Source organism: Lonchura striata, chromosome 23 (genome assembly GCF_046129695.1).
Source record: "Lonchura striata isolate bLonStr1 chromosome 23, bLonStr1.mat, whole genome shotgun sequence".
Lineage (NCBI taxonomy): Eukaryota > Metazoa > Chordata > Aves > Passeriformes > Estrildidae > Lonchura > Lonchura striata.
Window position 1 is genome coordinate 10,039,130 of NC_134625.1, and position 11,077 is coordinate 10,050,206.

The following is an 11,077-nucleotide window of genomic DNA, read 5'->3' on the forward strand; positions in this document are numbered from 1 at the left end:
CAATCCCTCTGGGATGGAGTGGTTTGCCTTAGCCTGGCAGGATTTGAGGTGTGCAGGAGGCAGCACCCCAGCGGGGTGAGGGTGGCCCAGGGAGCGGGCTGGGGTCGGGGAGCTGCTGCTGCCCTCTGCACACTCAGTCTGGATGTGCTGGGTGTGCAGGATGTGCCAAGCAGCTAATTACCCCCTTCTCCTGTGGAAATCCAGCTTTCCCGGCCTGCAACTCCTCAGGGAGCCGTGCCATCGCTGTGCCAGCTCACCCCTGCCAGCAGGGATCCTGCCCGCTCCCACAGCCTGGCCAGGCATCCACCTGTGGCTCTGCAGGTAAGGGGCACCCTCCCCACACTCACACTGGGAGCTGTGGGCACCTCAGCCCTCGTGCTCCATGCGATGCCCAGGGGATGTGGGATTTAGGGAGCATCCTGCTGGGCTACTGTGGCACGTTTTGGGTTGAAAAATGTTCTACGGGCTGCAGCAGTGAGGGCTGGGCAGGCTTTGCTCCCTGGTGCACCTGGCAGGTCCTGGCAGCCTCCCCAGAGCATCCGGGTGCCAGCCCTGCTGCCGTGGCAGGGACAGCAGCCCGGGAGGGTGGCACAGCAGCAGCAGCCGCTCCTCCCTCGGGGATGCGAAGGCTCCGAGGACGCAGCTCAGCCCTGCAGGTGTTGTGTCACAGCCCCGCGCCTCCGGGGCTCTGCTTCCTTCCTGGAGTGCAGGCGTCTGCAGCCGGGCACCCTCCCCTGCCCCCGAGCCTGCTGTGGCACGGCTTTCCGGGCATCTGGCTCCGCTGGGGTCAGGCACAGGTCAGGCCGGGCTGGCCCAGGGCTCTGAGTGACCCGAGTGACCCTGAGCCACACAGACACACCCCTCAGCCTGTCCCAGCCCCCGGGGGCTGCAATTCCTGCTCTCCCCACCGTGTTCTGCTGCCTCTGCCACCCCCCAGGCCCCACTGCTGCTCTTGGCACCGAGGTTGGCAGAGCTGCTCCTGCCCTGGCCGCCCACGGACACCGATGTGGGGCAGGGCAGGGTTGGAGGCCGTGCCTGGCACAGCAGCACGAAGCAGGGAGGAGTTTTGCCCAGGTTCCAGCTGTTCAGGGCTGCAGCTGGTTTTTGGTCACTGATCCCTGCAGCCGCAGGAGGTGGTTTTCCCTCTTTCTGCAAACAGGGGCTGATTCCCAAGTGTCACTCTGGTTTGGGACTTGGAGGAGATGATCAAGTAGAGCGTAAGTGCATCGCTCTGGGATGTGTCTGACTGGGGGCAGCTGCTGAAGGTCACCCCTGTCCTTCCCTGTCCCCTGGGGTCCTGCCTGAGGTCCCCAGCCTGGGTTCTGCGTGGGTCTCTGCCACCTTCCTGGCTGCTGGTCTTGCTGGGAGGTGGCAATCGGAGGGCACGGCCACTCGGGCACCTTGCCAGAGCTGGACACACCTGTGTCCAGGCTGTCCCTGCCCCTGAGGCTCCCAGTCCTCCCAGTTCAGCCTCTTCCAGCAGAGGGAGGGCAGAGCTGCGGGCACAGGCAGGCTGGGCACGGCGATGTGCCCTCGGTCGTGTCTGCTGCAGCTCCTCTGCTTTCTCCCTGCGAACCAGTTGGACCAGCGGGCCAGGACTGGTGCCCAGCCTCGCTGCAGGGAGGCAGCCGTGTCACCAGGGGACAGAGGACAGACGAGACGTGGCAGCTCCATCACAGACAGGGCTCTGAGCAGCAGCTCCAGGCCGGGATAACCGAGAGCAGCTCCCGTGGCACCGCACGGGACATGGACCCCCCGACAGGTGAGGCCTTTTCCCCCTCCCGGGGCACAGGTGGGATGTTCACGGCATGGGCAGTGCTTTGGCGACCGTCCTCCCCTCTGCCCCATGAGCTGGGGCTGGCTGCCGGCGTGGCTGTGCCCGAGCAGCGCTCAGAGCCATCCCCGGGGATGCGGGCTCTGCTCCCGAGGGTGCCAGGGCAGGGCACGGGGCAGGGCCTGGGCACACCGCCGGCACCTCCCACGGGCAGCGGGCGTGGGGACGGGGCAGTTTCGGCAGCGGCTGATTCAGGGAGGCTCTTGCACCACGCGGCTCCCGGCGCGCAGCCCCGGCCGTGACTCACGGCGGCCGCCCGGCCTCGCCCGCTCCGGGGGTCGCGGCGCTGCAGCTCGCCCTGCCCCGGCACGAACACGGCCACCCACACATCCTGAGCCCTGGCAGCGCCGGCTGGAGGAGAAAGGAAGAGCGGGGCCGGTCCTGCTCCTCCCCCGCCAGCCCCGGGGCTGCGGCCGGTGCTCCGCCGCATCCTTTCGGCTGTTTGTCCGTCCCAGCGGGCGGTGCTGCGCTGGGACTGCGCTCGCTGCGTAAACACTGTGACCACAGGGGAAATGCTCTCACTCCGCTGGCATCTGCCTAAATTTAGCTGCTCTTAGGTCATCCCTTTCCGGCTCCTCGCCCCCGGGGCCGCGTTGAAGCCCGTCCCGGTGCCCTGCGCTGGCAGCGCCCAAACCCCCTGCGCCCTCCCGGCACGGCCCCAGCAGGGCTGTCCGCACGGGAATCGATGCTCGGCGGCTGTGCCGGGCACCTCGGTGTCCTGACAGCTCCGGGAGCGTTGGTCGGGGCTGGGTTTTGCCAGACGCCGCCCGGGGAGGGCAGGCATGGGGCGGTGCAGAGCCCGCACAGCCCCGTCCGTGCCCTGTGCCAGCCCGGTGCTGGCGGCAGCGGCTGCTGGCCCTGACAAAAACCATCCTCTAGAGGGAACTGCCAGCCCAGAAATGGCTCCAGCGCCGCCGGGAAAGGAGCATCACCCCACGAGGGCGCGAGTGGGACCGGCAGTGGGGACACGGCGCGGTCCGGGTGGCCACGTCCCGCCTGCCAGCTCACCTGGGGACAGCCGTGGTGTCCGTCATGGGGCTTTGGGGACAGCAGAACTCCGTGTCACGGTCCTGGCAGCCCCGGCGGGTGCAGACCCTCCCTGCCGTGGGGACAGCACACGTGGAGAGCTGTACCCCCGCTGCCGGGTGTCCCGCAGGGGACAGCGGGGACCCCAGCCTCCCCGTGTGTGTCTGCAGAGCCCCGCTCCCTCTGCTCCCCAGGACAAGAGCCCAGCAAGGTGATCGGGGTTGTCCTGGGCATCGGGCTGGCCCTGCTGGTCCTGGCGAGTTTTGGCTACACCTTCATCCGGTGGTACCGGCGGGGCCGCTGCCAGCGCCGTGAGTACGGCAGGGGACAGGGCAGGGGACACCGGGACAAGAGGACAGGGCAGGGGACAGGGGGACAGGGCAGGGGACAGCGGGACAAGAGGACAGGGCAGGGGACAGCGGGACAGGGCAGGGGACAGCGGGACAAGGGGACAGGGCAGGGGACAGAGGGACAGGGCAGGGGACAGAGGGACAAGGGGACAGGGCAGGGGACAGGGAGACAGGGCAGGGGACAGAGGGACAGGGCAGGGGAGAGCGGGACAAGGGGACAGGGCAGGGGACAGAGGGACAGGGCAGGGGAGAGCGGGACAAGGGGACAGGGCAGGGGACAGAGGGACAGGGCAGGGGACAGTGGGACAAGGGGACAGGGCAGGGGACAGGGGGACAGGGCAGGGGACAGAGGGACAGGGCAGGGGGGCTCAAAGCACAGGACTGCAGGGATTGGGCCGTGGGGACCACGGGACAGGGGAACCGCTGGTGCAGGGGGCTCAGGGCCAAGCTGGGGGCACTCTGAGCTGAGGAGGGGGATGCACAGCGATGTCCTGGTGCCTGTCCTGCCTGTCCCCACCCTGCCACTCACGGCAAAGCAACACATGGCTCTGACACTCTCCCTCCTCTTCCTCCCGCCTCCCCAGGGCCTGACTTTGTCTTCAGCTTCTACCACTCGCGGTGAGTGACGCCACGGGGGGACAGGGGCAGGCTGGCAGCTCCCTTTGTGCAGTGCCAAGGTGTCACAAGCCCTCTGCTCAGCCAGTTCTGCTGTTGGCAGGGGGCTGGAGGAGGACGGGCAGCTTGGTGACCTCTCTGCTTTCCCTGCAGCGGGCTGGGGTCGGTGGCACTGCAGCTGGTGCCACCGTTCAGCATCAGTGGCTCGCTGGGCACCTCGGGCAGTGGCTACGAGCCCTTCCACAACCAGGGGCTGTGAGGTGACAGCTGGGCTGCTGAGCAGGTAGGAAGGACATCCCTTTGTCCTCCCCTGCCCCCCAGTGCTGTGCCCTGAAGCCTCCCCACTGCCTTGTAGCCCCTGGGCATCACAGCTTTCCTCAGGACAGTCCCAAGGTTTTCCCAGCAGAAGTCCTGCCTGTGGCTCTGGGGCTTCAGAGGCTTTCCCCGAGCTCTGGTTTTGGTTTCTCCCCACACAGGTTTTGGTTTGTGTTTCCTTCCTGCTGTCCCAGGGAGGGGAAGTGTGGCCAGGGACAGAGGGATGGGGCTGGAGCCTGGGTGCTCTTGCAGAACTTCCTCTTACTCACAGCCTGGCACCAACAGAAAAAGCAACCAAAACTGCCCGGGGGGAATCCCTTTGTTTTCACTTCTGTAAGAAACAGCCCCTGAATTTGTTGGATTTCAACCGAAACGGCGAAGTTTCTGTTGCTAAAAAAGCTTCCCAGAATCACAGAATCTTGGGGCTGGAAGGGACCTCTGGAGACCAGCTGGTCCAAGGTCACCTGGAGCAGGTGACACAGGAACGCACCCAGGTGGGTTTGGAATGTCTCCAGAGAGGGAAACTCCACCAATTCCCTGGGCACCTCCTCCCTCTGCAGTTCTCTCACCGGCCCTGTGCAGCCACAGGGGCACAGGAGGTGCCTGGGCCGGCACTGCTGCACCTTCCCCTCGTTGGGGATGGAGGGAGAGGATGCAGCCTCATCCAGGATTCCTCAGCACTGATCCTGGAGAAATCAGCCCCATTCCCCACGGCTCAGAGACCTCCCAGCCTCCTGCACCCCCAGAGACCCGGCACTGAGCTGCCCCTTAGGGAACCAGCTGAGGAGGAGCCCCAGAACTGAGCGACTGGATTTGAGCCACTGCAGGAAACACCGTGAGGAAATGGGGAATCTCTCCCAGTCCTCCTCCTCCTCCTCCATCCAATACCTGCACCGAAGTGGAAGTTGGTTCTTCACACTCCCAGTGCAAGGAAACACCTCAGAAAGCCCCTGTGGAAGTTATTCCTGGATTTTTGTGCCAGTTGCCTTTGGTCTCAGCAGGACAAGTGGCTGTGGGAGTGCCTGGAGGACAGGAACAGCCGTGGGGAGGTTCTGTGGCCACAGAGGGGCTCTGCTTGGCCAGCGGGGCTGGTGAGGCACGGGGGGCCTTGGGACCATTTCTCTGCAAGTCTCTCTCAGAAGAAAAGCAAAGAAAAACTCATGAGAGCCACGTGGTAGGGAAAGCAGTGAAGACAGAGTGGGATTTCCAGACCAGCTGTGCTCTCGGCCATCAAAGCTAAACCCTGCGGTCTGTGGCTTTCTCCTGGCTGAAAGGAGACCTCTGACTGCTCCTGGAGAGGGGAAATGCCAGCTCCTGGGGGCTGGGAGCCCTCCGTGGTGAGCAGGAGCCAGCAGAGCCCTGCGTGATGCAGGATCCACCCATGGGGCCTGACGTCAGCGGCGTTTAAAAGAAAAACAACGAAGAGCCGTGCTTTTGATGACTCTGTTTTCCAGAGGAAGTTGAAAAAAATGAAAAATAAAAAAGCTCTAACCCCCAAAATATGCAGAGGCAGAAGAGATGGGGCCAGTGGAGGGGCAGGAGGAGGCTCCCAGTGCCTCCACATCCCTGTGGGATGCAGGGATGGATCTCACGTGTGAGCAGCGCCACGTGAGATGTAAGAGAAGGAAACACAGCAAGGGTCAGCCCCCTCCTCCTGCCTGGGCTGGAAAAGCTGAAAATAAAACCAAAAACCCTTCACCTGAAAGCCACATTCCCTGAGGAGCATTTCCACCAGCAGTTTTACTTCCCACCGTGAAGGTTCCTGGAAGTGGAGTGACGTTTGGAAAAACTTCCCTGCGACCTGGAGGGTGGCCCAGGGCGAGCTGCTGGGGCTCATCCTGTTTCCATTTGGGTGGCATTTGCTCACAGCATCACAGAAGTAATTAGTTTGGAAAATACTTCTGAGATCATCGAGCCCAGCCTGGCTGAGCAGAGCCCTGACTGCCTTTCCTCCTGCCCTTCCCGGGTGATGTCCCATGGGATGTGCATCCCTGTGGGAGCACTGTGAGCTGCCCAGCTCCTTTTCCCTGCTGCTCCTCTGCTGATTGCTCCCACAAACTCCTCAGGGAGAGCCCCCCAGGAGCTCGGGTGCGTGAGGAGCTCCTGGAGAGCTGCCTTGGTTCTCCTTTTCCCCAGCTGAGTTGTGGAAATGCTCTTCCCCATGCGAGGCAAAGGCACATTGCCTCTTGCTGGTGGGGAACATCCAAATCTGGAAACAGAAAGCTCAGCTTGGCCCTAAGAGAGGATGAACAGACAAATGGACCAGATAAATAACATCACGTCCTTTCTGTATTTACAAATGCAATAAATAATGTCTGTATCCAGCAGCGGCAGAACACAGACCATAGTGTGGGTAGGACTGCCCTGCCTCATGCTGGGCTCGTGGGTGCATCCCATATCCTGCCCTGGGCTCTCCCAGAGGGGCTGGGTGCTGCAGGGTCTCTGTAGGGTCAGGAAAGTCCCTTGGCCTGTCCTGTGTGGGGTCAGGCAGGGCAGGAGCCCCGTGCTGCCAGCAGCACGGTGCTGATGTCAGCCTGACGTGCCTGCGTTGTGAAAGGCTGGGATGGCACCAGGAGTGGGGACGTCAGCAGGAGGAGCCCAGCTGGCCCAGGAAAGGGAGAAGTGGAAGCCCAGGACCAGCCCAGGCCCCGAGGGTGGCCCTGCAGCCCGTGCTGAGGAGGGCAGACAAGGCAGAGGTGGCCTGGAGCGTGTCCTTGGTGGCCCGAGGAGGTCGGGATGAGCCCCTCCAGCACAGCCCATCCCTGTCTGCCACCAGCTGGGGTGGCTGCAGGGGTGCACTGGGGGCTGCCACCGCAGGACGGGGGCAAAGCAGCCCAGCAGCGGCTGAGCTGCTGCTCCTGGGCCAGGGCTGGGCCTGGGCATGGACATTCAGGGCTCAGGGGTAGCTTATCCAGTGGCAGACGAGGTAGTTGGGTCCGAGCGCGGGGCTGGTGGCCCCAGGGATGGGTCACAGGCGGCTGTCCTTGCTGTCCCCAGGGCTGGTGGCCCCAGGGGATCACAGGCGGCTGTCCTTGCTGTCCCCAGGGCTGGTGGCCCCAGGGATGGGTCACAGGTGGCTGTCCTTGCTGTCCCCAGGGCTGGTGGCCCCAGGGATGGGTCACAGGTGGCTGTCCTTGCTGTCCCCAGGGCTGGTGGCCCCAGGGATGGGTCACAGGCGGCTGTCCTTGCTGTCCCCAGGGCTGGTGGCCCCAGGGATGGGTCACAGGCGGCTGTCCTTGCTGTCCCCAGGGCTGGTGGCCCCAGGGATGGGTCACAGGCGGCTGTCCTTGCTGTCCCCAGGGCTGGTGGCCCCAGGGATGGGTCACAGGTGGCTGTCCTTGCTGTCCCCAGGGCTGGTGGCCCCAGGGGATGGGTCACAGGTGGCTGTCCTTGCTGTCCCCAGGGCTGGTGGCCCCAGGGATGGGTCACAGGTGGCTGTCCTTGCTGTCCCCGCTGAGCTGGCCCAGGGCTGTGATCCAGCTGGAGCTGAGGCTGGGCACGAGCAGCAGAGTGCCTGGGAAGGCAGCGTTGTTGAAGATGTTCAGGTCGAAGGGAGTTTTCAGATCAGGGCTGGCTTTGGGGGTCAGTGGAGCACCTGGGGCTGCCCAGCTCAGCAGAGTGGAGCCTTGGAGCCCCACCTGGCTGGAGAAGTCACAGGAAGGAGCTCCCCACGCAGCAAGGTCCTGTGTCAGGGGATGCTCAGGGGAGGACTGCTTCAAATACCCTTTGGACACAGCCAGCTCGGAGCACTCCATGTCCAGCACGGTGTCGGTGCTGCCCAGGCCCTGCACGGACCCTGCACGGCCCGAGAGGGGCTCTGCCTTGCCTGGGGCCCTCTGTGGCTCCACGGTGCCCTTGGACTGCTGCAGGTACCCCCGGAACTCCACGTCTGCTTGGCTGGTGGCAGGGCACAGCCCGGGCTGCCCTGGGCTGGCGTTCCCCGGAGCAGGGCAGGGGCTCTCCAAGCCCGCCCCGCTGTCCTCGGCCGTGGGCAGCTGCTGCCTGTAGCCCTGGGGCTCGGGGCCCGTGGAGCAGCTCAGGGAGGAGGAGGAGGAAGAAGAGGAAGAGGAGGGGACGTGCAGGCAGATGCCACTGTCGGTGCTGGTGCTGCTGCTGTCTCTGCTCCCCACGGGGCCCAGCTGGTCCTTGGGCCATGCTGGGAGCATCCAGCCCTGCTCCAGGGGCAGCTGGGCCGTGCTGGTGCTGCTGCCAGGGCTGCCGCCCAGCTGGGGCTCCTTCTGGCACAGGAAGAGCTGCTGGATGGGGTCTGCATCCAGGCTGCCCGAGGATGGGGGCTCGTGCTCCAACCAGAGCGAGCTCTGCTTCATGAAGGATTTCTGCGGGGAGAGAAAGAGGGAAGAGTAGAGAAAGAGGAAGCTGTGCTTCCTCCCTGGTTGGTGCCTGCCTCTCGCAGCTCTCCCCGAGCCTGCACCCTTGCTCTGGCCCCAAAGGCGCTGTCCCTGCCTTACCAGGGCGGACGGAGTCCTCACAGGTTTCCTTATGTAGGTGCACGCCAGCAGAGCCCCCAGGAGGCCCAGCAAGGAGAGGATGATGAAGGAGGAGCTGAGGATGTCCGGGAGAAGCTCTGCGCTCCCTGCTCGAGAGGACGTGACCAGGTGAGGGGGAGAGGGGGATTCCTCCATGCACAGCGCACCGAGAGGCTGCCCTGGCATGGACCCCCACCCTCGCAGGGCCGGGAGGCTGGGGGGGGTCTGCATGCCGTGGTGCCCCCTGCCCTGGTCCCACTTACTGTCCCTGCGGCCGGTGGTGACGCACTGCTCGCCGCTGCGCCTGGCGGGGACGGGCCTGTGGGCCATGCTGGGCTCCACGCTCAGGCAGTACTCTGTCACCCAGAACAGCTCCCTGAGGGTGAACTCGGTGCTGTTCTTCACCATGGTGACCTGCAAGGGACAGCACAGGCTGGCACCCGAGCGCTCCTGCTTCCCTCCCTCCTCCTCCTCTGCCATCCCCTGGCAAAACTCCCCAGGCTGTGCTGTGACAACGATGACAGCAGCTGGATCCAAAATCTACAAGAGCTGCAAAAGTCTGCCAAAGACCATGCTGAGAAGCCTCTCGGTGCTGCTGTAGCTGTGAGAAAGCCCAGCACCTACTCCTACAGAGGACCGTGCTTTAACAATCTGTTTCTCCACTTGAGCAGCACCGCGTGGGACAGCACGGGAACAACATGGGAGCAGCAGCTCAGCTCGTCTCACCGTGTGGTTGTCCCGTGTCCTCCTGATGTACACGTGGTACCGAGTCATTTCCTTCTGGAAGTCGCTGTGCTCCAGGCTGGTGTTCCCGGCGTGGAGGAGCAGCCGCACCTGGATGGAGTTGCCCATCACGGAGAGGCTCTGGCCCACCAGGTGCACGCCAGCTGGAAGCAAAAAAACAGCCACAACAGCAGGTCAGGGCCGGTTCCTGTTCACAGCTCTCAGCCCTGCAGCCCCAGACTGAGCTGTGACCGTCCCACCCATCCTGGGGCTGTCCCAGCAAGGTGTGGGAGGAAATATCCCAGCTCTCGTTCATCCCACGGTTCTTTCTTGGCCCTCCAGGAAGGTGTGGGAGGAAATATCCCAGCTCTCGTTCATCCCACGGTTCTTTCCCGGCACCCTGATCCCACCAGCTCCAGCCCAGGGTGGAGCAGGCCCCAGCCCACCTTGCTGTGGGAAGAATCCGTGGGTCTTTTGCCAGGAGGACGTGTGGTTCCCGGCCACGGCCCTGACCCGCGCGTGGTAGCGCCGCTCCGGGTCCGGGGTGTAGGGGGTGAGGTCGCAGGAGTGCTCCGAGGTGTTCCTGCACCCTGGGACGGCTGTCCAGGGGGTTCCCGCGCCATAGCTGTGGGGAGAAGCGGCAGGGGTGAGCAGGGAGCTGGAGCAGAGCCCGGGCAGGGCGGGAGCCCGCGTTGCCCCTCGCTGTTACTCACACGATGTACTCCACCTCGTAGCGGGCGTCGCTGGGGCAGCCGTGCCCCGGCTCCCACCGCAGCAGGTGCCAGCCCGTCCGCGCGGCGAAGCGCACGGCCCGGGGGCTCGGCAGCTCCTCACCTGCGGGCACACCGAGCTCAGGGGGCTGCACAGCCCTGTCCCACCCCAGCCCCACGGGGACAGCCTCCTGAGCGTCACCCGCTCGTGGGTGGCGGGTGCTGGGTGACGTAACAGCACTCATCACCCAAAGCGTGCAAGCGTTCACCCAGACTTCTCTGTCCAGCTTCCAGGATTTACTCAGCCCTCTCGTCTTCCTCTTTCTTTTTTTGGGACAGCCCAGCTGGGGCTTGGTGTTTTCAGCCCCAGGAAGGAGCTGTATTTGCATCCCCCAGCCCCTGCCGTTCACCGCCAGCTCTGTTTGGACTCGGCTTTCCTGTTTTGCTCATCTGCTGCCTGGGTGAAACCAGACTTTTTCACACCTCCTGCTACATCTCTGTGTTGTCACCTGGCAGAAAAGCCCCGCTGATAACATCTGCCACCTCTCCCTTGCAGGGGTCCCCGGCAGCTGCTGCCTGCTGGCAGCCCCCCAGCCCAGCACTGTGTCCCCAGTGGCCGTGGCCCCTCACGGTGACACCGGTGGGGACAAGCGAGGCTGGTGCCCCTTTGGGCTCCCAGCCAGCAGTGAAAGGCAAGCGGTGAGCGGGGAGCCCTGGACATAACCTGCTCCAAAATGCTGATCTGAGGGCTGAGCACCCAGCAAAGTGTCCAGGCTGTGGCTCCCAGCTTATCCCCCACCCCAAGGAGCCCACCCCGGCCAGCAGGGAGGTGAACGCCGGCAGGAGAGACTCACCGTGCGTGGGGCAGGCAAGGAGCAGTGCCAGGCACAGCGCCAGGGCGGTGGCAGAGGGGACCATGGCTCAGCATCCTCCGGGGCTGCGGGGCGAGCGCGGGGCCAGGCTGTGCCCCGGCGGGAGCTGAGCGCTCGTTTTTCCCCCAGGGGCTGGCCCAGTGAC

At 64.6% G+C, this 11,077-nt stretch overlaps 1 protein-coding gene across 1 annotated transcript; it reads right to left on the reverse strand.

The window, feature by feature from the left end:
- Positions 1-7,467: 7,467 nt before the first annotated feature.
- Positions 7,468-11,077, reverse strand: IL10RA (interleukin 10 receptor subunit alpha). The gene is made up of 7 exons (XM_021530096.3): positions 10,915-11,077; positions 10,064-10,184; positions 9,797-9,975; positions 9,354-9,514; positions 8,891-9,041; positions 8,610-8,734; positions 7,468-8,477 (listed from the first exon to the last, which is right to left on the reverse strand). Exons 1-7 carry the CDS (start codon positions 10,976-10,978, stop codon positions 7,566-7,568), a joined length of 1,713 nt encoding a protein of 570 aa, XP_021385771.2. The 5' UTR covers positions 10,979-11,077; the 3' UTR covers positions 7,468-7,565.